Below are 26,554 nucleotides of genomic sequence, written 5' to 3' on the forward strand. Positions count from 1 at the left end.
CACCGCTTTATTTTCACCGTTGATGTCCAGTCCCTATATACTTCCATCCTCCATCAGGAAGGTCTCAAAGCTCTCCGCTTCTTTTGGATTCCAGACCTAATCAGTTCCCCTCTAACACCACTCTGCTCCGTCTAGTGGAATTAGTCCTTACTCTTAATAATTTCTCCTTTAGCTCCTCCCACTTCCTCCAAACTAAAGGTGTAGCTATGGGCACCCGTATGGGTCCGAGCTATGCCTGTCTTTCAGTTGGCTTTGTGGAACAATCTATGTTCCAAACCTATTCTAGTATCTGTCCCCCACTTTTCCTTCGCTACATCGACAACTGCATTGGCGCAGCTTCCTGCACGCATGCTGAGCTCGTTGACTTCATTAACTTTGCCTCCAACTTTCACCCTGCCCTCACCTAGAGATGCTGCCTGGCCTGCTGCATTCACCAGCAACTTTGATGTGTGTTGCTCAAGTTTACCTGGTCCATTTCTGACACCTCCCTCCCCTTTCTAGATCTTTCTGTCTCTATCTCTGGAGACAGCTTATCTATTGATGTCTACTATAAGCCTACTGCCTCTCACAGCTATCTGGACTATTCCTCTTCTCACCCTGTCTCTTGCAAAAGTGCCATCCCCTTCTCGCAATTCCTCCGTCTCCGCCGCATCTGCTCTCAGGACGTGGCTTTTCATTCCAGGATGAGGGAGATGTCCTCCTTTTTTTAAAGAAAGGGGCTTCCCTTCCTCCACCATCAACTCTGCTCTCAAACACATCTCCCCCATTTCACGCATATCTGCTCTCACTCCATCCTCCCGTTACTCCATTAGGAACAGGGTTCCCCTGGTCCTCACCTACCACCTCTCCAGCCTCCAGGTCCAACATATTATTCTCCATAACTTCCACCACCTCCACCGGGATCCCACCACTAAGCACATCTTTCCCTCCCCCCCCCCACCCCCGGGCTTTCCGCAGGGATCGCTCCCTATGCGACTCCCTTGTCCATTCGTCCCCCCCATCCCTCCCCACTGATATCCCTCCTGGCACTTATCCTTGTAAGCGGAACAAGTGCTACACATGCCCTTACACTTCCTCCCTTACCACCATTCAGGACTCCAGACAGTCCTTCCAGGTGAGGCGACACTTCACCTGTGAGTCGGCTGGGGTGATAAACTGCGTCCGGTGCTCCCGATGTAGCCTTCTATATATTGGCGAGACCCGACGCAGACTGGGAGATCGTTTTGCTGAACACCTACGCTCTGTCCGCAAGAGAAAGCAGGATTTCCCAGTGGCCACACATTTTAATTCCACATCCCATTCCCATTCTGATATGTCTATCCACAGCCTCCTCTACTGTAAAGATGAAGCCACATTTGGAGGAACAACACCTTATATTCCATCTGGGTAGCCTCCGACCTGATGGCATGAACATTGACTTCTCTAACTTCCACTAATGCCCCACCTCCCCCTTGTACCCCCTCCGTTTTTTATTTATATATACACACTCTGTCTCTCTGTCTTTTCTTCCCCCCCCCTTTTTTTCTCCCTCTGTCCCTCTGACTATACCCCTTGCCCATCCTCTGGGTTCCCCCCCCCCCCCCTCCTTTTCCTTCTCCCTGGGCCTCCTGTGCCAAGATCCTCTCATATCCCCTTTGCCAATCACCTGTCCAGCTCTTGGCTCCATCCCTCCCCCTCCTGTCTCCTATCATTTTGGATCTCCCCCTCCCACTTTCAAATCTCTTACTAGCTCTTCCTTCAGTTAGTCCTGACGAAGGGTCTTGGCCCGAAACGTCGACTGTACCTCTTCCTAGAGATGCTGCCTGGCCTGCCGTGTTCACCAGCAACTTTGATGATTAGGTACCACCCGGCACATAAGTGTAGGCCTAGTTCAGAGATGACGAAATCGGCAATTGACTCTGATCTGGGCTGACATTTATAGGCCAGGTGGCACCTAATTAATTGGCTCGTTTATTTAGGCTTTTTTCTTAAAGATGTGCTGGGTGCGCTCCAGCCACCGCTGTATTCTTCGTGGCTCGGAGGTTGGGGACCACTGAATTATAAATCACTTATAAGTCATTAGCATTATATTTAGTAATGTTTGGATATTAAACACACAGCGCATATTTTCCTCATATGAACATATAAAATCATTGCAACACACCAATATCATTGAATCAGTGGGGGCCCTGGGCTTGTTTTCCTGCAACAACACAGTCCTATCAAGAGGTGATTGGAGACAGCGATACTGGAAAGGGGTTCCTTCTGTCCAGTCTATTCTGCAATGTAGTTTTCGTTGCATTCATTGCAGAAAACTCTGCTTCGCAGCGATATGATGTTGGAAATGGAAGCAACGTTTTCAGTGCTTTCAGAGCTATCTCGGGATATTCAGCCTTGACTTTGATCTAGAATGCCGGCAGAGATGTTATGTCAAACATACTTTTCGACCCAGTGTCATTTGCAAGCTCGAGGAGTTGATCTTCTTCCTGCGCTGGCATGGATATTCACCAGGGACATTCACAAATGCGTCACGGACCCATTCCTTTGCACATCTTGGGTCACTGATGACCTTGAGTGCATTCAAGTTCAACAGTCCGTGACAGGGAATGAGGAAAGGTGCAGCTGACTCATATCGTTTCATATGGCCAAACCATATTGTTTCCTTGCAGCCCGGTGGTTGGGGACCACTCTTAGCACGAAGAGAGACCAATCAGGATGCTCGCTCTCGCTCTCTCTGCCTCTTCCGCTCAAAAAAAAAATCTATTTCTGGGATTGTATATAATTTCTGGGTGTCGGGGAGCCACTATCGATATACGGGAGACTCCTGGAACTTCTGGGAGAGGTGGGATGTCTGCGTAAGAATTAAAATTCATGAAATATGGCTTATTAAATTAATACAATTAAAAGGTCTGAGTCATAACTTGTTTCACTGAGCAATGTCAAGGATATACAGGATCTTGTATTTTGAATGCACTTCATTTTGAAAGTTGCTGAAAGACAAAAACTTAATATTCCTTTTTGTATCTTGAACTCTACCCCACTCACCCCTAACATAAAATCTGCATCTTTTTCATTGCATTCTCTTACTCATTTACTGTCTCAAAGCTTGTTGTTGGAAGTTCACCTCCTATTCCCTCAGCCAAATTGTACCAAACTGCTTCTGTTTACTTTTTAGAATTGGGGACAAATTCACTGTCCCTTAAAATATTGTCTCCTGAACAAAACAACACAATTTTTGACTACCTATCCAAATCCAACCTACCAAAGTTTTTAAAATGTTGCCCCAAACTTGAATCAATGAAAGATGCTTAGCAGTTGTGCAAAGGCCAACCAGAGCAACAGGTCCACAGCAGATGCCACCTCATTGGATCTTCACTCAGCCCTGGAACATCTGGATAGAAAAGATGCTCTTTATCAACTACAGCTCAGCATTCAATGTCATTATCCCCTTAAAACTAATCAATACTATCACCTCTTGTAAAGCTAAATCAAGTGACATAGGTGACAATAGGGCATCACTTTCAGATGAGCTTAATGCCTTCTATGCTTGCTTGCTTGCTTGCTTTGACTGTCAAAAGGTGGCAGAGGAACTATCACAAACTCCCACAGTCCTGGGTGCTCCTGTGACTTCAGTCTCTGAGGCAGATGTGCAAGCAGCATTCTTTTCAAAACTAATCAATAACTCCAAGATCATGGCTCAATACCTCGTGCAATTGGATCCTAGATTTCCTCACTTGTAGATTTTAGTTAGTTAAGATTGACAACAACATCGCCATGTTCTCCATCAGCACAGGTGCACCACAAAGCTTCATACTTGTTTTACACTTCTGTGTGCCTAAGCACAGCTCCAATACCACATTCAATTTAGCCCAAGACACCATTGTCATAGGCTGAATCAAAAGTGGTGATGAATCAGCATATGCAGTGCTTATAAAAAGTATTTACCCTGCCTGGAAGTTTTCATGTTTTCTTTACAACATGGATTTAATTTGGCTTTTTTGACACTGATCAACAGAAAGACTCGTGTCAAAGTGAAAACATCTGCACAAAGTGATCTAAATTAATTAGACATAAAACTCAAAGTAATTGATTGCATAAGTATTCAACCACCTCAAGTCAATGTTTAGTAGATGCAGCTTTGGCAGCAATTATGGCCTTGAGTCTGTGTGGATAGGTCTCTATCAGCTTTGTACATCTGGACACTACAATTCTTTTCAAAACTGCTCAAGCTTTGTCAGATCGCATGGGGATCATGAGTGAACAACTCTTCAAGTCCAGCCAGATTAAGGTGTGTACTCTGACTTGGACACTCCAGGACATGAAAGTTAAGCCATCCCTGTGTAGCTTTGGCTTTATGTTTGGGGTCATTGTCTTGTTGGAAAACAAATCTTCCAAGTCACAGTTGTCTTGCAGGCTGCATCTGGTTTTCCTCCATTCGTTTTACCCTCTACCTTCACAAGCCTTCGAGGGCCTGCTGCAGTGAAGCATCCCCACATCATGATGCAACCACCACCATGTTTCACGGTAGGGATTGTGCGTTTTTGATGTGCGGTGTTTGGCTTGCGCTAAACATCGTGTTTAGTCTGATGGCCAAAAGCTCAATTTTAGTTTCATCAGACCATAGAACCACCTTCCATCTCACTTCAGATTCTTCCACGTGCCTTCTGACAAACTCTAGCCGAGATTTCATGAGGTTTTTTTAAATCAATATTGGCTTTCTCTTTGCCACTCTCCCATGAAGCTGAGACTGAAGAAGCACCCAGGCAACAGTTGTATGCACAGTCTCTCCCATCTCAGCCACTGATACTTGTAATTTTTCTCCAGAATTGTCATAGGTCTCTTGCTGGATCCCTCACTAGCCCCTTCTTGCAGTCATTCAGTTTTTGAGGACAGCCTGCAGCCTGCTCTGGGCAGACTTACAGCTGTATCATATTTTTCCCATTTCTTGATAATTGACTTAACTGTACTCCAAGGGATATTCAGTGACTTGAAGATTTTATTGTATCTATCTCCTGACTTGTGCTTTTCAGTAACCTTTTTGCGGAGTTGCTTGGAGTGTTTTTTTTCTTGTCTTGTTTTTTGCCAGGATACTGACTCACCAGCAGTTGAACCTTTCCAGGTGTAGGTGTATTTTTACTACAGTCAATTGAAACACCTTGACTGCACACGGGTGATCTCCATTTTATTAATTATGTGACTAAAACTAATTGGCTGTACCAGTAATTTTGTGTGTAATATTAAAGGTTGATTTGCAACTTGTTGTGTTTTATATTTGTAATTAATTTGGATCACTTTGTAGAAATCTGTTTTTACTATGAAAAGTCTTCTGTTGATCAGTGTCAAAAAGAAGCCAAATTAAATCCAGTGTGATTCAATGTTGTTTTAAAAAAAATGAAAACTTCCGGGGGGGGGGCAGGGGTGAATTTTTTTTTACAGGTACTGTAGGAGGGGGATTGAAAATCTGGATGAGTGGTGCCATAACAACCTCTTACTCAATGTCAACAAGACCAAGGGGCTGATTATTGACTTTAGGGGAGAGGTTCATGAGCCACTCCTCATCAGAGGTGGAGAGGGTCAGCAAATTTAAATTCCAGCATGTTATTTTAGAGGACCCTAGGCTCAGCATGTAGATAAAAGCACAGTGCCTCTACTTGGTAGTTTGCAAAGGTCACGCTGAAACTCTAAAACTTTGACAAACTGCTATAGATGAGTAGTGGAAAGTGTATTGATCAGCTGCATTACAGCCTGCTCTGAGAACACCAATGCCCTTGAATGGAAAATCCTGCAAGAGGTTATGGTAAAGCCCTCCACATTATTGAACACCCCTACAGGAGGAAAGCAGCATCCTTCATCAGAGAAGCTCGCCACCCAGGACGTGACCTCTTCTCGCTGCTGCCACGAGGACGAAGGTACAGGGAGCCTCAGGGCTCCCACCACCAGGATGAGGAACTGTTATTACCCATCCTGAAACAAAGGGGGTAACTTTACTTGCCCCATCAATGAAATGTTTCCACAACCTGAGGGACTCACTTTCAAGGACTCATCTCATTTTCTTGATTTTTTTTTGCTTACTTATTATTATTTCTTTCTGTATTCACATAGTTTGTCTTTTGTACACTGTACTTGTTGAGTGCCCTAATTGGTGCAATCTTTCACTGATTCCATTATGGATTTATTTATGTGCCCACATGAAAATGAATCTCAGGGTTATATATGGTGACATATATGTACTTTGATAATAAATTTACTTTGAATTTTGAAATGTGTGCACTATATTCCCCAGAAATGTGTGTTTGAATCATTCACATTTTGCACATCCTACAGTCAAAATCAATCCAGTCACATGACAGCTTGTGATCATGAATACGTGAGAATAAATTGGCTAAGATACCAAATTAGTAAAATGGATAAATCTGTTTTAAGAAAGGAAATTAAGGGAACAACTGTCTTGTGTCTAACTTGTGTGTGCCTCCAACAGGGTTGACTTGCACTCAAAGGTATTGAAAAATGGGCATTAAATGATGACTTTGCTAACCTTGCTCACATTCCATGAATAAAAACTGGCTTTACTATTGAAAACATAAATCCACTCTATCTACTTTGTAGGAACACTTCCATGACACAAACAAAACAGCATGGCAACACCCACCCCCACCAGCAAAAAAGCATCAGTACCCTCCACCGTGAACTCAAGCGTACAGCAAAGCATCATTAAAAACAGATTTGCAGTACCCAAAAACTACATGTTCGCCTGGTAATTTAATATACCACTGTGTGTGTGTCTGTCTGTCTGTCTCTCTCTCCCCTTCCCTCCACCTCCCAATAAAGGAAAAAAAGGTGTCCTCGTTTCGCAGCAAGAGGGGAGACATAACAAACAACTCGCTGATTTATAACGTTAAAAGTCTGTTGTGTCGCTTTTTCCAAGCTCTGTGCTAGGAGAGTCAGCACCAAAAGGTGCAGATCTCCGGGTACACAGCTCCCAGCAGCTAACCAGCTGCCGTTGATGTTCCATGTTCTCCCACGACGCTTCAGTCAGGGGCACTGGCCTACAATCAGCAAGTCACCGGAACCACAAAATCCTGGAACCCTGAAGGCATGTTCGCCTTCCAGGCCGCGTCCTTGGAGTATCAAAAAGCCTGAAAACCCTGAAAAGGGAAAAAAAGGATATCAAAGGTAGAGATAAAGCTGATACTGAAGATGCAAGCAAAGGAGTTGCTGCTTAGTGCTATCTTAAATTTGCTTTACCTCTATCTGCTTTTTCAAACCCTGGTGTTTCTCTAGCTTCTCATATTCTTCCTGATGTTACTATCATTTGGGTTTGCCACATCTATTGCTGTCTTCTGTTCCTTGTCCAGTATTACTACACCTGGTTGGTTAGCCAGTACCTGCTTATCAGTCTGTATTTGGAAGTCCCACAGTACCTCCGTCATTTTCCACCACCTCCTTGGGTGTTTCCCATTTGGACTTGTGAGTGTCCAACCCATACCCAGCGCAGATGTTCCTGTGCAATTCCCGCAACTTGGTTGTGCAGTTCAGTGTATGCTGTCCCTGCCTACATCTTGCACTCTGTTCCTATGTGCTGGGTGGTTTCAGTGGATTCCTTGCACAGTCTGCACCTTGGGTCTTGTCTGGCGTGATAGACCCCTGCTTCTATTGCTCGTGTGCGTAGCATGAGCAGCACCTCTGTGCTGTCCCTCAGCCCTGCCATTTCCGGCTATTGGTAGGACTTTATATGTCAGCCACTTCTGATATTTTGCAATGGTGCATCCCATGCAGCGGCTTATCCTGCCATGGTCTCTATTTCTCTGGCTCTGCTTCACCTGCTTCCATTTCCATATCCCCTGCCTGCTGTCTGAAGTATTCTAGCATGCTGTCCTTGTGGGGGGAGGGGCTATCTTCCTTACATACTCATGGATGTTTCACATTTCGTCCAGGACTGTGGCCTTGACACTTACAAGTTCCCATCCTCCTTTATTCCAGCAGGTGTACAATCGCTTGACGTTGGACTTTGGATGGAATCATCCAGGTACTACTAGTTTCCAGGTTTTGATATCAGCAGCTTCCAGTTTGTTCTGTAGACAGCACACTATTGCAGCTGGGTAGCTGACCGGTAGGGCAAATGTGCTGATAGCTCTGATCCTGTTCGTCCTATTCAGTTGGCTTTTTATGACCCATCTCACTCCTTGGAGGTACTTGGATGTTGCAGCCTTCCTTGTGTCCTCATTGTGGTTTCCGTGCACCTGCAGGATCCCCAGGTATTTGTAGCTGTCCTGTGCATCTGGTACGTGGCTCTCAGGTAACCCGACTCCTTCAGTCTAGATGAGTTTGCCTCTTTTCACTACCATCCGGCTGCACTTTTCCAGTTTAAATGACATCCTAATGTCTCTGCTGTGCACCCTGTCAGGTGGATTAGTGAGTCGATGTCTCTGTCATTTCTGGCATACAGCTTGATGTCATCCATGTACAGGAGGTGGCTGATGGTCATTCCACTCTTGAACCTGTACCCATATCCACTCTTTGAGATGGTCTGGCTGAGGGGGTTCAAGCCTCTGCAGAACAGTAGTTGGGATGGTGCATCACCCTGGTATATTCCACATCTGATGGTCACGTGCTATTGGCTTTAGGTTAACTTCCAGCATTGTCCTCCAATGGCCCATTGAGTTTATTACTTCCAAATTTATATATGTATATATATTTAAATTTTTTTTGCAGTTTGTTTTTTATTATTATGTATTACAATGGACTGCTGCTGCAAAACAACTAATTTCATGATCTATGCCAGTGCTACTAAACCTGATTCTGGGTCCCCCTTAGCTTTTGCCACTCCAGAGTAAACAAATCCAAGCCCCTCTAACCTCTCTCATAGCAAATGCACTCAAATTCAAGTAGAATTCCTTTAAAACTATACCCTCTTCAGAACCTCCACATCCTATAAATGGGTGGGGAGGATTGAATTTAATGCACCAGAAGCAGCTAACCAAAATGTTATAAACAACACACATCAAAGTTGCTGGTGAACGCAGCAGGCCAGGCAGCATCTCTAGGAAGAGGTACAGTCGACGTTTCAGGCCGAGACCCTTCGTCAAAATGTTATAAAGCTGTCTCAACTAACACGTCATGATCATTTCATTGTATAAACCAAGAGTTCCTGTATTTCATTTGAATTGCAGCTACCCACCATAAATATTCAAGGGAAAATTACAGAACAATGAACTTAATGCAATTCTGGTTTGAATTTGCTTGTACCAAAATAAGCAAGGGCTGATACAGATTGGATTGAGTGATCGGCTGAAAGCCTGACAAATGGAGTTTAATGTGAGGGGGTGTAATATCATGCACGTTAGAAAAGGAGTCTGAATGGAGAGTGAAGTACAGAAGTGTCTAGATGCTCTAGTGCGTTAACCTCAATGTTAGCAAGCAGGTCCAACAAGTAGGTAAGTAGCATGCTGGACATTTTTAATAGGGAGGTATTGTTATCTGTACAGATCACAACTGGAATACTGTGCCCAGTTTTGGTCTCCTTGCCTGAAAAATAAATACAGTAATATAGTTGGGTATGGAGAATGGATACTAAAAAGCTATTCAACATGACAGCAATTATATCCTGATTAAATCACAATATCCTGCCACTCAACGTCGTAAGACCATTATGTTCATTGTAAACTCTGCAAATAGTCCCATCAGTTCTATGGTTCAGAAATAGACCAACCATATCTGCAGTATAGTAGACACTAAGCTTTAGCCACCACAGCATACCTGAACTGATGAATGTTTCAATACTCTGGATGCCAGAAGCATGAAACTAGTGTAAAGTGTTCGTGGAGTAGATTAAGATGTCTCCATTGCTGTTCGCTTAGACAATTCTGCTACATTTTAAGGTACAAATGTCAATATTTAAGAAGCACAATTCTAATTGTGAAAGAAAAGACACTAACATGTTCATAGTTGATGTAAATAGTTAGTAAAATTAATGGTGCAATAAAATCCAAAGACTGTAACGAAGTTGGCTTTGACCCTGGGGAGTGAACTGTTCTGCACTGTAACTAAAGCTGTAAAAGGCCTACAATGGTGACAGGTGAGTCATCAAATAAACTTCAGCAAAATGGCTGCTTTCTTTCCCTGCTATTTTAGGGAAAAGTGCAGTCTTGATGTACGGGTATTTGGAATCTGTATTTTAAATATCCAGTGCACACAGAGGGAAATGAAGTAAGTAGGCGAGCTCTAAACAAACTCTTTGTTTGTAGCTAAGGAAGAGAGGAGGGGAAGAAATAGTCCAAGTTTGATAACATTTTTAGAAAGAGGTAACAAGAGGTGTCTTATGATATTGCAGGCATTGAAAGGAATGCAGAGCTGAGCTGAGAAGTGGCAGATGGGAGTTCAGTTGGGAGATTTGAGTTCAGTAGTTGTGAGGTAATGTTGCAGCTCTATGCAATTGATTAGACCACATGTGGAATATGCATTCAGTTCTGGTTGCCTCATAGAAAGGATGTTGAAACTTTAGAGGGGGCAGAGGAGACTTACCAGATGTTGCTAGGATTTGAGTACATGTCTTACGAGGAAAGGCTGAGTGAGTTTAGGGCTTTTCTCTTTGGAGAAAGAAGATGAAAGATGAATTGATAAGATGCTGAGGCATATATAGTTAGCGGCAAAGGCTAATACAAGAAGGTATAATTTTAAGGTGATTGAAAAGCATGGATGAGTGACACCAGAGGGTTTTTTTTTGTGATAAATGCATGGAGAATACTGCCAGCGGTGGTGGTAGAGCAGATACTGATTAGGGACATGTAAGAGAATTCCAGAATGGCACAAAGAGGAAAGAAAATTGATTGATCTTCGAGTAGGTTAAAAGGTCCGTACAACTTCCTGAGCCTTATTTTCCCAGTTGGTTGCAAATAGAGCTGCAACTTGTTGCTCATTGCGTTTTGGCTGCTGTACCTAAAATTTGCATTGCCAGTGAAAGCGACAACTTCAGCTGTCTCTTGCTCTCCAGCGCTTTTCTTAACGTTTCCTTGATCTTCCCGATTAATAACGTACGATATTTTGCTTTACAAGTTCTGTTGTTTGTTTTTAAATTTTAAAAATGAAGCCACATAAGTTAAAACCTGATCATTAGAATACATAAACTGCATTTTCCCCTCTGCTTGTGGAAAGTATGCGTAAGCAAGCCCATATATCTCCCAAAACGCTGGTAAGAAGAAGCAAGCAGTTGGTCGCTGATACACGAGTAGCGGACGAGTTGCCGTGGAGACAGAGAATGGCGGAAGGCACTGCGGAACGAATGGTGCGGTGGGAAGGCCAATCCGAGCCTCTTTTGGTGACGGGTGGCTCTACAATGGCGGCGCGGGGAGGTAGGGCCTGCTGCGGCCTGATACATGGGGTGTTGGGGAGGGGTTCCCTAGGTTCTTGTCCTTATTTTCAAACATGCAATTCCGCCGGGGTGGTCGGTGAGAACGGCCAGTCTGTGAGAAAGCGTGGTTGGATCGATGTGCCCGACGCTGCCTGCCATGCCATTTACTGCTGCAGGATGCTGACTGAAGCCTTCCCCACGCAGGCAACGTTACTCTTGTCCTGAGGCCATTTCCTCACTAATGCATAATTTGGAGTTTAATAAGATGCGGATTGAAATATGTGGAATTGCTATCAAATGATCCGGACCTGGGGAAAATGGGTGTATATTTAATTTTAATTTGTTGCAATACATTTTGAAACAACCGGGGTGTTATTTGGTATAAAACATAAAAGCGAAGCTTCTAAAGCCATCTTTTCGGAATTGTCATTCCTAAACTAGATTAAGTACTGCCACCGAACAATAATTATTGAATAGATCTTATCTAGATTTACAATTAAATTAAACTTGAAAGGTAATACTTCGCAGAGACTAGGTATTGACCTAATAATTATTTAAGAAAATGTAATTTTCATTAAAACTCACGATGAAGCTAATATTCGCGATCCATTTACCCACCTTGTATCGAAAACTTGTAATGAATTCCTCATGCTTATAATAGCATCGATTTTCTATTTCCAATCCCTGTTGTAAAACAGTGCTCATCATCTGCTTTTTCTTTCAACTATGTTTTGCTGCAAAGTACTGTGCATTTAATGTGAGTAATAAATGTTATGCAACTTGCTCTAAGGTTGTATTTTTATGCAATGGATTAGTTCTTTAGCAATTAACAATTAATTCTATTTGCAGTGATGATCTTAACTAAAATATAAAATAGTATTTATTCCATAATCTGCAAATGACTCAAAATTATTTTTAATTATCTGAACCAATGTTAAATTTAAATTCCCTTAATGTGATATTTTTCCAATTGTAGCTCGCTGGGCAGTAATTCCATGTGGACTAACCATTGGAGTAATGGTTAGTGGCTATTTTCTGTATCATCTGATCAAAAGTAGATTAATGAAGAACAGAAGAGTGAACCCAGCAATTGACAAATATGTTTTTGAGGTAGTTCACAACTTTGATGTAGAAGATTTGGATAATAAAACATGCTTCTGCAGGTGTTGGAGATCAAATAAGGTTAGTGATTTCAAGCTCCGGCAAAAGTGCATAATAAGAGTAGTGTTCAGTGTTGGCAGTTTTACAGAACAGTACACACTGCAAAGGATTATTTAGTCCACAATATCTGCCTTCATTTGATTTTGTTAATGTTATGAGCAATCTAAAACACTAGAAAAAAAGTTTTCTGTTAGTGAACAGCTATTGTGTATTAGATATTTAGGTTGTTCTTGAGATTGTGAAGATTGTTAATAATTTCACTAACTTTGATTGATACAATATGAGGAGTTTGGCCTTAACCATTCAGTTCGTGTTTTTTAAGGAAGTATCTATGTACTGTAAATGTAAGACTATTATCCTTTTTTTAAAAAAAATACAAGCAATAGTTTAAAGACAATTAAAGAGCATTGATGCAACTGTGTTTCTGACAGGAATACTTAATAAGAGGAGGTTTGCACTTTGATTGTGATGTTCTGTTTACCCATCACAGCAGTGGTCATACTAGAATAATAAAAACATAATCATTTTAAGAAGTGCTTTGGCTGCTTGACTATTTTTTAGCCTTTCCTGCAACTAAACCAGCTTTTTATTTTATGGGAGTAGGAAAAAGACTATTTAAAGAAAATCAGAATGGCCCATAATATTTCTGATTGTGTCTTTAAATTGAGACTGTGAAGTTCAATATATTTTCAGTTAGTTGTTTTCCTCATTTCATCAACATTCAATAAACATTTTCATGAACAGAATGTTTTAAGAATCAGAATCAGGTTTATTATCACCGGCCTATGACGTGAAATTTGTTAACTTAGTAGCAGTAGTTCAATGCAATACATAATCTAGCAGAAATAAAAATAATAATAAGTAAACAAGTAAATTAATTACAGTACGTATATTGAATAGATTAAATAAACATGCAAAAACAGAAATACTGTGTATTTTTTAAAAAGTGAGGTCGTGTCCAAAGATTCAATGTCGTTTTAGGAATCGGATGGCGGAGAGGAAGAAGCTGTTCCTAAATCGCTGAGTGTGCGCCTTCAGGCTTCTGTATCTCCTACCTGAAGGTAACAGTGAGAAAAGGGCATGCCCTGTGTGCTAGAGGTCCTTAATAATGGATGCTGCCTTTCTGAGACACTGCTCCCTGAAGATGTCCTGGGTACTTTGTAGGCTAGTACCCAAGATGGAGCTGACTAGATTTACAACCTTCTTCAGCTTCTTTCGGTCCTGTGCAGTAGCCCCTCGATACCAGACAGTGATGCAGCCTGTCAGAATGCTGTCCACGCTACAACTATAGAAGTTTTTGAGTGTATTTGTTATCATACCAAATCTCTTCAAACTTCTAAAGTATAGCAGCTGTCTTGACTAATACTAATAAATAACATCTGAAGTCTGTTAAGATTTATGGATAGTTTTCTCTTGTCCTGTATTTTGAATTCAGCCTGAACACAACCCAAGTTGGGGAAACCAGCTGAGGATTACAGAGCAGCTTTGTACAATTTTACAAAATTTATTAAAGCTGCGCAAATGTTACAAATAAGTATAGACCTTAGAAATAATATGAGGTAAATATTTTGAAATTTCCAAACTTAAAAGATAGAAAATGTTATGAACTATTATTCATGAATATAGCCCCTCTACCTTACCATAAAAGCCAGCCGGTGGTGTAGTGGGATCTACACTAGCCTTTGAGGTGAGTGGTTCATGGTTCAAATCCGGCTGGCTTCTTGCACACTTTCCATGCTGGGCTGAGCGTCAAACTAGCTATTTGGCCTCATAAAGAAGCAGCATGCGCCACAAGGCACAGAAAGCTACAATGACCTTACCATAGGGTACTGCACTATATCTTCAAGTGTTAACTGTAACCCATTACATTAAACTTGCAGTTCCATTAGCAGTTGGCACAGAAGTCTTTCCTACCTGCTCTTTATAATGCAAAAATCACACCTGTAACAATTTGCTTGCTATACATTTTCCCTTGATTGTATTATCTAATTAACTTCTGAGTCGCTTTTACAATGAATCTGATCATTTATGTTTTTGACACTAACAATGGGGCTTAGTTAACAACAGGCACCATTTAGCAGTAGTGTGACTGTCAATATAATAGGATTCCAATTGATGGATGTACTTCAATACTGATTTAAATTTCACTGGGATTCCACCCATACCGATCTTTAGGGGTTATTTGTTTCTTATATGTACAATAAAATAATGCTTTCGTGATTGGTGAATCTTTCATAAACTCTGCTAGCTGTTCATATAAAAGTAAAATATAATATCTGAACCATGTTATGTTGCAAGCTGAATGTTCTTTTAATCCACCCATGTAAATACATGTTTAATAAAGTCCATGCACCAAGTCTTACAGGTCTAAATGAAGTAGAACAAAATAAACTTAACTTGCAGTATTATGTTATCGCATTTTACCGTAACGGTCAATGCAGTACAGGGCCTACTTGGTTATTGAAGGAAATTGCAGTATTATGCGATAACATCTCTCAGAATCCTTGTTGGTGTAGCATTCTTCACCAGTGTGGTGTGATATGTATTAGTGACTTAGACATGAACGTAGGAGGTCTGATAGGAAAGCTTGCAGGTGGCACGAAAACTGATCTGTGGATAGCAAGCAATGTTGTCTCAGATAGAAAGATAGGCAGTGTTGGCAGATGGAATTTAATCCTGACAAGGACAAGGTGAAGCATTGTGGAAGTCAATTGGGGATAGGATATGTTCAACAAAGAGTATAGCATCAAGGGTTATTGCTGAACAGAGACCTTGGGGTTCACGTCCAGAGTTCCCGGAAAGTGGCAACGCAGGTAGATGAACTTTTTTCACAATTCTGTGCCATGCTTGTCTTTGATTGCAGTATTTTATTACAACTTTACAAACTGGTGCTTTGCTCTCACTATAGAAAGGGTGTGGTTTCCCTGATGAGAATGCAAAAGGGATTCACAAGGATGTTGTCCAGATTCAAGGACTTTAGTTATAAGAAGTACTTTGATAGGCTATGTCTGTGTTCCTGAACAAAAGGAAACCAAAGGCTGATAGAATGTAAATAGCATAGATAGGGTACATTCAATTTGTCCTATTGTAGATTGTATTGAAAACATTAGGCCATTGACTCAAACTGAGAAATGGTTCTAAGGGGGATTTAAACATTTTTTTCATCTAAGGCAGAGTAGTTAACATCTGGAGCTTGCTGCCAGAGGAGGTGATGGAATGAGATACCATCACTACAGTTCAGAGATATTTAGACAGGCAGTTAAGTAAGAAAAGTGTAGAAGAATAGACATAACGCTAGCACAGGATTAGTGTAGAACAAAATGGTCAGCATGGACTTGAAGACCCACAGGCCTGTTTATGTGCTGGACAAGGAATGGACTTTATTGCGACACAATGGTATTGATTCCTTTTCAATTCTACCATCTGGTACCAACATTGTTACCAATTTTGTACAGTATAAGGAATTTAATGTAAAATCATGTCAGCAGATGCTGTTGCCTTCTGCACAACACTTACTACATACTTTTTTCCCATTCCTAACACAAAAACCTTACCTTTTGTATTGTTAAACATTGATCAGAGACTATCAAGATTTTTCTTGCTGATTGCAAGGGTACTTCGCTAGCCCACGATATTGAATTGAATTAACTTTATTACTTGCATCCTTCATATACATGAGTAAAAATCTTATATTACATCTCCATCTAAATGTGCAATGTGCAATTTATAATAAATAGTATAGTATGTACAACAGGACAGTCAATATAACATAGAAATACAGTTGTGTCAGCATCAATCTGATGGCCTAGTGGAAGAAGCTGTCCCGGAGCCTGTTAGTCCTGGCTTTTATGCTGTGGTACTATTTCCTGGATGGTAGCAGCTGGAACAGTTTGTGGCTGGGGTGACTCAGGTCCCCAATGATCCTTCGAACCTTTTTTACATAGCTCTCTTTGTAAATGTCCTGAGCAGTGGGAAATTCACATCCACAGATGCACTGGGCTGTTTGCACCACTCTCTGCGGTCCTGCGATTTAGGGAAGTTCCCTTTCCAGGCAATATTTCAGCCAGTTAGGATGCTCTCAATTGTACCCCTGTAGAAAGTTCTTACGATTTGGGGGTCCATACCAAACTTCTTTAACTGTCTGAGGTGAAAGAGGCACTGTTGTGCCTTTTTTTTAACCACACAGCCGGCACGTACAGACCACGTGAGATCCTCAGTGATGTTTATGCCGAGGAACTTAAAGCTGTTCACCCTCTCAACCCCAGATCCATTGATGTCAATAGGGATTAGCCTGTTTCCATTCCTCCTGTAATCCACAACCAGCTCCTTTATGACATTGAGGGAGAGTTGTTTTCTTGACACCACTGTGTCAGGTTGATGACTTCTTCTCCAGGCTGCTTCATTATTATTTGAGATTAGGCCAATCAGTGTAGTGTTGTCAGCAAACTTAATTAGCAAAGTGGAGCTGTGGGTGGTGGCACAGTCACGGGTATACAGAGAGTAAACGAGGGGGCGTAGGACACAGCCTTGAGGGTTGGAGGTGAGGGAGCCCACTCTTACCACCTTTTGGCGATCTGACAGGAAGTTCAGGATCCAGCTACACAAGGCAGGGTGAAGGCCAAGGTCTCTGAGCTTCTTGTCGAACCTGGAGGGAATTATGGTGTTGAATGCTGAAATGTTGTCCAAGAACAGCATTCTCACATATGCATCCTTCTTCTCCAGATGTGTAGGGATGGTGTGTAGAGCTGTGGCTATTGCAATGAGTTGTGTTGGTAGATGAATTGTAAGGGGTCCAATGTGTATAGGACAGGGGTCCATAGAAGTAACCAAAAGACTTTCTTCTTAAGCCCATCACCTCTACTGGGGCATAGGCTACCAATAGCAACTTGCTGGAGTCCTCTGTCCTGGGCCGAAGGTTGATTGGCCCTGTGGCTTCCACTTTCACCACATGACCTCATATGTCTTCTAGGTGAAGATCCGTCCTCTTTCAGGGATGAGGTCTTTGGAGCTCTTATTGGCATTTTGGTAGATCTGCGTTTTTACAGCATGTGGTTGCTAGCCATGTGCTCTACTCTCCTGCTTTGGCAGTAGGGCTTGGGACTGGCCATGATGGAGTTAATTAAGAGACTTTGGATTCACAATAATCCATACTGGTTGTCTCACCCACATACACTAACCACATGCTCAGGACCGCTGAAAAAAGCTAGTCAGCTCCATCCTGGGTGCCAGCCTCTGTAGCATCCAAGTCATCGTCAATGCGTGGTGCCTCAGAAAGGCGATGTCCATTATTAAGGACCCCTAACACCCAGGGCATGCCCTCTTCTCATTGCTAACATCAGGAAGGAAGCACAGAAGCCTGAAGGCACACTCTGTGATTCAGGAACAACTTCTTCCCCTCTGCCATTAGATTCCTAAATCAACATTGAATCTGTGAGCACTACCTCACTTTTATTTTTATGTATATACACACATATATACATATAAATAATCTGGTTTTGCACTATTCTTAATATAACTATTAATATACATATACTTATTGTAATTTATTTCTATATTTGTATGTATTGCATTGTACTGCTGCTGCTAAGTTAACAAATTTCACGACACATGCGGTGATAATAAACCCGATTCTGAATTCTCCACAGCTTCACGAGGTTATGTGATGTGCAAAATACACAAGGAAAATTTTGTTTGTCATGACTACTTTTACTATTGTGTGATGACGCAGGCCTTTGTTACGCAATGGGTCCAGTTCCTTTTTCAGATTTGACTGTGCTCCAATTATACGCTTTGTCCCTTTTGGATCCGGTTCGGTTTATAGTTGGCAGGAGGACTGGAACAAGCTGTAAATTGTTATCTGTTCTCATTTTATTCCTTTGCAAACTGCCTTTTGTTCTGTAGCCAGCCAGCCTCGAGATAATCTGGTTACAAACTTAAACAGTTTTAATATATACTCGAATTGGTACTAAGCAGAGTTAACTGAGTTCCATTTGAGAGTGAACAATTTCAAGTTCCTGGGTATCATTATCACTGAGGATCTAACCTGTTCCCAACCAACGTTCCCTCCAAGGTGCACACGCACACATCTTTTGCTGCTAACGCACAAAGGAAATAAAACTGTGCACAAAAGGTTATCACTCTCTACGTCGTTGGCATGTTAAGTATATTTCACGATCTTACACAATCATGTTTACTTTTCCATTTTCTGATGCAGGCAGTGTTGGCAACATGGAGTTTGCGATGATTTGTCTGTGAACTTTAGAACTGACTTATATATACTGTTCTTATTGAAGAAATTATTCAGTGCGTGCATGTCCTTGTTACTGGGCAAAAAATAGGCCAGTTCTTGCACAGACTGGTGCAAATTAGAGGGAATGTTGGTCCCAACATATCAATGCAGCTATAAAGAAGGCAAGACGGTGACTATATTTCTTTGTGAATTTGGGTAAATTTGGTTTGTTACCTAAAACACTCAAACTTCTACAGTGGACATCATCCTGACAAGCTGCTTCACTGTCTGGTATGGGGGTGGTGGGGTACGGAATTGATCAAAAGAAGCTACAGAGAGTTGTAAAATTAGTCATCTCTATCCTGGATACCAGCCTCCACAGTATCCAAGACATCTTCGAGGAGTGCTGAATCAGGCTATGTTCACACTGGACCGGATAGTTTTGAAAAAGCTGGTTTTGTGTAAAAACCAGGTGTTATTGAAAATACCTCCATCCACATTAAAATGGGTATTTGGGCGAATCTCTTCCCATCAGGCATGTGCAGGATACATTTACAGAAAACAAGCCAAGAGGAAATGGTATACTGTTTCCGTTTCTGCGGTGGCAGCGTGTATTTCCATTGGTCAAAAACTAGAGTACTTATAACAACAGTGAAAGAAAATTTTCAACCAGGTCTTCGAGGAATACAAAGAAAACCTCGCTGGAAGAAGCAGACTGGACTTCTTCGTTTGGACAGACGATGAAGTCGAGCTGCTTCTGCGTGTTACAAAGGAGAAAAAGCTTCGGTTACGGATTTATCCGGTCTAGTGTGGACATAGCCTTAGAAAGGTGGCGTCTATTACTAAGGACCCCCATAACCCAGGACATTCCCTCCTCATTGTAACTGTCAGGAGGGAGGTACAGAAGCCTGAAGGCACATACTCAACAATTCAGGGGCAGCTTCTGCCCCTCTGTCATCCAATTCCTAAATGTCCATTAAACACTGCCTCACTTTTTAAAAAATTACTTCTGTTTTTGCACTACTATTTTAATGTTAGCTCTTTAATATACATATATACGTACTGATATTTATTTATTTATTTTCTATATTTATCATGCATTGTAGTGCTGCTGTTAAGTTAACAAATTTCACGACATGTGCCGGTGATATTAAATCTGATTCTGATTCTAATCGACATTTTATGAGAAACAGTTCATCACTCTAATTGAACCAAAACTTTTTATTTCCCCAAAAGAGTTCCAGGACTGGAAAATTAAAATGGCAACCATTATGACTAACCTTTTAAAGAAAGAAAAATTCTAGGAAAGGCAGCATTTCAGATTACCCTCCATTTATGTCAAACAGATTCACTTGTATGTTGTGTCATGATTTTAAATGGATCACCTCTTCTGTGTCCACAAGCTTGGCACTATCCACATCCACTACCCACAATATTGTTATTGATGTTGTACGTTGTCTTGGGATAGCCCAGCTAGCACTGCTCCATTTAAATTAAAGTGTCAGCTCTCTGATCAAAACCCTGTATCAAAATGTTTCTGAACAAAAAAGCGATCTTCTATATCACCTTCTTGTATGAAGGTTTGCTGATCTCTTGCAGTTTCCCTTACTTATACGGGCGTATTAGTTCAATGTGAGGTGAGACCATCAGATATCCTCCAGTTTATTGAATTGTTTTTGTGTGCTTTATCAGGCTCATTACTCTTCAATCAACACTGCACATTTTTTCCCATTCACCGTCCACAGTTTCCTCTTCTAGTCTTTCCACCATCTGTCTAAAATATGTTTTCCCATTATGGTCTCTGGATTAGCACAAATTGTACCTTTTTATAACTTCTGTAGTTCATTCTTTTACTTGTGTAGTGAATGGCCAGCACATAAACCAAATTCCTTTCTTTACGCTTCAGCACCCGGAAAGCTTCCCTTAAATCACTGCAACTTGTTTATTTTCTTTCATCACTAACTGGTTCAGATAATTTGCCAGTCTGATGTTCTGGAACTATTTGTGTTACTAAATAGTTGTTCCTGTCTTTGTTTCCCCAACTACTTTATTTCCTTCCATCAATCTTGCTAAAATTACATCCTTCTCTTGCAACCTATCATCCTTTCAGGCAACTTTACATCTTTTTCCTTGGGCTCCAGCAGAAACTATTTTGCTTTCTAGTACATGACAATAGCTAATCATGTTTTATTCATTTTGATTTTTTTTTTAGCCACAGGAATTCCCTTCCATTTCTCAGCTGTGCTAGCTGCAATCATGCCTGCCATTCCTCAGATTGAATTTATCACTCAAATATAGCTGGACCCAATCTTCCTTTCCTCCTCTGTCATGCATCGCGTTGGCCATCAAATCTGTTGCCTAATCTGAGTTTGGCCTAAACCTGTCAAGGTGGCATGAACCTAATCAAGTACACAGACCAGTGAAAAGGTTATGAAAGCTAAGCAAACATCACAAATGATATGACTGAAGATGTTAAATCAATGCTCTGAAAATTATCTGATCTTGAATGCTAACATGATCTTTACAACTTAAACAGCTTTAACCCTACCAACAATTGATCAACAGTTTGCCTGTCCACAGTTCCATTGAACGTTCATTAAATGGAGCTGAAACTTGAGCCTATCAACATCAAGAAAGATTAATGGACTGGACTTAACCCGGGTGATGATTTTTCAAGACTGAGCAGACACACTGGCTCTTTCTGCTTATCATGCAGTAGTGCACAACATTTGGTGACCTTACTGCAGAACTATGCTGCAGTCTGTGGCTCATTCTCTTTATTTTCTCAATGTATGTATTCTTCATATATGAATTTATTCATCTCAGTGATGACCAAAGCCTTTCAACCATATCCACAATATTGCCAATTGTTTCTCTACATTCACTGTCCAGACTACAATGTCAAGATTTAGATAAGCAACGTTCCATTTACAATTTGATGACTTATAACCACATTATCTTCTAATCATTTTGTGATGCTGCTACTTCTTACCTTTTGATCACAATGCTTCATCCTTTATTTCTTGCTATTCTTGGTCATTTTAGTTATCCTCAGATCAAGTAGAATTCTCCCAGCTTCACCATTCACTGCTTTACTTTAACAAACAATTATTTTTTATCCATCAAAAGCTTGCAACAGTCTATAAATTTGAAATGTGCCCAAAATTTGAATATACATTTTACCAGGAAGTAAATGCTTCCAGTATTTCTTTTCCACTCCTTAGCAAGTTAGAAGATGTAAATTTGTCTGAAATGTGTTAATTTGATTTTAAATCTTCTGTCTCCTACTCTCCAGTCTTCGTCTTAATTGTCTTTGTTTGATTTGTTTTGAATTACATCCTCTTATAATTTACTGAGCTTGAACTTTTTGAAATCTTCCATGTCACTTGCACCAGTGTTAGTGATTAATACAATTAAGGTAAAGAAATCTGAGTAAGTTCAAAGTGAATATATTATCAAAGTAAAAAGTAAAGGCATCCGTTAGTCTTGCGAGACCATGGATTTGCGCCTGGAAAGTCTTCGCTCTCCAGGGTACAGGCCTGGGCAAGGTTGTATGGAAGACCAGCAGTTGCCCATGCTGCAAGTCTCCCCTCTCCGCGACACCAATGTTGTCCAAGGGAATGACATTAGGACCCATACAGCTTGGCACCAGTGTTGTCGCAGAGCAATGTGTGATTAAGTGCCTTGCTCAAGGACACAACATGTTGCCTCGGCTGGGGCTCGAACTCACGACCTTCAGGTCGCTAGTCCAATGCCTTAACCACTTGACCACGTGCCCACATTATCAAAGTGTGTGTGTGTGTGTGTGTGTGTGTGTGTGTGTACACACACACACAACATATACATCCTCGAGGTTCATTCTCTTGCAGGTATTCACATAAAATATAAGAAACACAATAGAATCAATTAAAGACCTCTCCTAGCAGAATGGGCAAACAATCAACAATATGCAAAAGACAACAAACTGCAAATACAAAAAGAAAGATAAGAAATAATAATAAATAAGGAATTAATATCGAGATGAAGAGTCCTTGAAAGTGAGCCCTTAAGTTGTGGGAACAATTCAGCGAAGGGGCAAGTAAAGTTGATTAAGTTTATCCCCTTTGGTTCACAAGCCTGATGGTTGAGGGTTAATAACTGTTCCTGAACCTGGTGTTTGTCCTGAGGCTCCTGTACCTTCCTGGAGGCAGCAGTAAGAAGACTGTATGGCCTGCAAGCTGGGTTCCTTGAAGATGGATGCTGCTTCCCATGTAGATGTGCTCAATAGTGGGGAGGGCTTTACCCAGGATGAATTGGGCCATATCCATAACTTTTTGTAGCCCTTTCTGTTCAAGGGCTTTCGTGTTTCCATACCAGGCCTTGATGCAACCAGTCAGTATACTCTCCAGCACACATCTATAGTAGTTTGTCAGAGTTCTAGATGACATGTCGAATCTTTGCAAACTTCTTTAAAAAATTGCTGAGCTACTGCCATGCTTCACAATGGCACTTGTGTGCTTGGTATGAGTTGTGTCATTAGTTATGACACACTGTACCCTATCCACAGTGATACTTGCACAAGAAAGCTGAGCAGCTGTTCTTCCTGTAGAAATTGATTTTTGTCTACTTAGTCCTATGATCATAAGCACTTAAAATATTAGTCCCTAGAGGAAGGTTTGTGATCATTATACTATTCAGTTGCTCGTTTGGCCTAAAGGTAACTGATGACTTGTAGGACCATCATTGTTATCTTAAATAACAGGCTGGCAGATAAAAATGAGAAAATCTGAGCTCTGCTGTCTACTGATGTATATTAATATTTACAGTTATACATGCTGATTGTAACTAATGATGAAATAAATAGATAGTCATCTGCAAGTTCTAAGACTGTAATGTATCAAGAGTCAGATAAACTTTTATAGGTTTGGATTTTGCAGTATTGAAATGGCGTTTCCAGGAATTGCCAAGTAAATTTTTGGAGTCCGCACATGTACAATTAAATGTAAATCTCTAGACACTGCTGTTAATTTGAACATGTCGTTCTATAGGCTTTATTGTTGGTCTTTGGAGATTGAACCTGCAGAGAGATCATAGTAATGGCTTTAAATGAGGCTGATTACACACTATTATCATAATAAAACCTGATGAAAAGTTTAAGTCTCATTTTGTCAGGAGCAATTGAGTTTTTAATGGTGTAGTTAGTCATATTTACTGCTCTGATGCTGATAAATTAGGTTTACAAATGTGGAGGCTGAAGCCTTTGAAAGAAAGTTAATACTACAACTTTGATTAATAAAATCATTTTAATCTCTCCCATTAGATCCTTGTTATTAATCTTACTTCCTTTCTTAGTTTTATTTTGTTACTTTCTTTTATATTTACCACTAACATTTTCTTGCTTTTTTTTTTAGTTTTACTAAATTGAATCAGCTGCACAAATACTTGCTATAGACACTGGGTATTTTGATTTGACTGATTCACTGCTTGACACCCCCCCCAACCCACAAAGCCTTATTGAGCTTAAAGATACACCAACAAATTGATGAATTATTTTCCCCTTTGTACAGCTAAAATGATTCATCCACGAATTCATCCACAACATTAAACCATTATGGATGTTACATGTACTGAAGAAATTTACAAAAACTTCTTAGTGGTCTCTCTCAACCCAGTCTGTATTGCTTAGAAAGATAAGCGCAGCAAATGCAGACAGTACTGCTTGGAACCTCTACCGTCCTGTGCGCTGCTCCGTAACTCTGGAGCTTCCTTAGGAACAACTTCAGTACAATGACTGGAGCAGTTCAGGACAGCAACTTATCTGGCTCTGCAAAGAGACCTATTAGCAATACCAACATCCTGCTTTTTCAATATTAAATCAATAATCAAATGATCAAAATTAATCTGTTCACTTTAAATGATTGATTCTCTAGCTATTATTATTAAACATGACAGGATTCTGAATACTGTAACTCTGGTTCTCTGTCCAGGATCTAACTTAGCTTTGATTTAGTTTTCCATATTAATATATATTTTAATGTAACCTTTACAAAATATCACTGCTGTCTCTCGTTATTGATATAAAATATTAATGTTTCTAGAAGTTACTTTTCTAATGGCATCTGAAGTATTCTAAATTGACTTCACAAAATCATTATAATTGCACAGTTGTCATGAAGACATTAGCAATTATGTTATAGTAACAAGCTTAATTAATGAATAGCATAATGTGATTGCAACAAGAACAAGGTGATGATTAATTTTTTTATATATTGAGTTCTAAATAAGGTAGGTGCAGACTGGAACCAAGACTTTCCAACAAGGAGAATAAAGAATTAGTAGGAAAGTACACTGTGTCATGCTTGTGCTCTTGATAGTTGATTATGAAGTATTGGCACTGGCTTGCTAAATTGATCTGTGATGATGGAAAAAACACAGCAACTTTTTTTGAAGATACATTCATTATCCTTTACATGTCTGCAATACCTTAACATTAAGCTCTGTGAAGCTTAACTAATCATGGCTAGTTTGAGCGTTGGAAAAATATATGCATGAGTTAATCTTGACTAATGATCTGTGATTTTATATTTTGCAGTTCCCTTACTGTGATGGTTCTCATAGGAAACATAATTCAATAGCCAGAGATAACGTTGGACCTTTGATCATAACAAAAATGTTTGGGTCAGAGCATACTCTGTTTCTCCAGCAATAAAGTGGAAAATATTTGAGTCTGATTCAATGCACATGAATTTTTATATTTCACAATCTAATGCAGTGTAATTTTTGGCTTTTCAAATTTTAATGGTTATTTTGAAAATAAACTTATGTTTAATGATTTATCTGTTAATCTTAGCTACTTCATTTAAAGAAAAATCACAGGTTTCAAACAGATTGCCATTTTAGGAGTACTGAAGAATATTTTGCATTCTTAGTGTGATTGTTTTTTAAATATCATTTTTGGTATAGTTATCCAAGAATGATTAAAATTATAAAACCATAGGAGCAGAATTAGGCCATTTGGCCCATCGAGTCTGCTCTGCCATTCCATCATGGCTGATTTACTATCCCTCTCAACACCAAAAAAAAACATTCTGAGGCTGTGCCTTCTAGTCCTAGACTCATCCACTATAGGAAATATCCTCTCCACATTCACTCTATCTAGGCCTTTGAGTACTTGATAGATTTCAATGAGGTCCGCCCCGCCCCCATTCTTCTATCTTCTGAACTACCTCTGGGCCCACTCCAATGCCAGCACATCTTTTCTTAGATAAGGAGACCAAAAGTGCTAACAACACTCCAAGTGTAGTATGACCAGTGCCTTACATCCTTGCTCTTACATTTTAGTCTTCTCAAAATGCATGCGAACATTACACTGGCTTTCCTTACCACTGACTCAACCTGCAAGTTAACCTTTAGGGAATCTTTCAAGGACTCGCAAGTCCCTTTACACCTCTGACTTTAGAATTTCCATTTAGTAAATAGTTCATGCCTTTATTCCTTATACCAAAGTGCATGTCCATACACTTCCCTACAATATATTCCATCTGCCCCTTTTTTTGTACCCATTCTCCCAATCTCTCTAAATCTTTCTGCCACAAAGCCATCAATTCTATCATCCAAATCATTGACATACAATGTAAAAAGAAGCGGTCCCAACACCGACCCCTATGGAGCACCAATAGTCACCACAGTCAACCAGAAAAAGCCCCTTTTATTTTCACTCTTTGCTTCCTGCCAGACAGCCAATCTTCTGTCCATACTAATATCTTTCCTGTAATACCATGGGCTCTTACTGTTATGTTTTATAACTCCAAACATAACATCTAATTGAATGAAAAACATGGAGCCGGGAATAAATGTTT

At 40.5% G+C, this 26,554-nt stretch overlaps 1 protein-coding gene across 1 annotated transcript; it reads left to right on the forward strand.

Annotated features, from left to right (window-relative positions):
- Positions 1–11,244: 11,244 nt before the first annotated feature.
- LOC140200832 (CDGSH iron-sulfur domain-containing protein 1-like) lies at positions 11,245–25,529 on the forward strand. Its single transcript, XM_072264460.1, has 3 exons — positions 11,245–11,327; positions 12,303–12,508; positions 25,288–25,529. Exons 1-3 carry the CDS (start codon positions 11,258–11,260, stop codon positions 25,402–25,404), a joined length of 393 nt encoding a protein of 130 aa, XP_072120561.1. The 5' UTR covers positions 11,245–11,257; the 3' UTR covers positions 25,405–25,529.
- Positions 25,530–26,554: the final 1,025 nt, after the last annotated feature.

The sequence above is a fragment of the Mobula birostris genome, chromosome 7 (genome assembly GCF_030028105.1).
Source record: "Mobula birostris isolate sMobBir1 chromosome 7, sMobBir1.hap1, whole genome shotgun sequence".
In the NCBI taxonomy this organism is placed as follows: Eukaryota; Metazoa; Chordata; class Chondrichthyes; order Myliobatiformes; family Myliobatidae; genus Mobula; species Mobula birostris.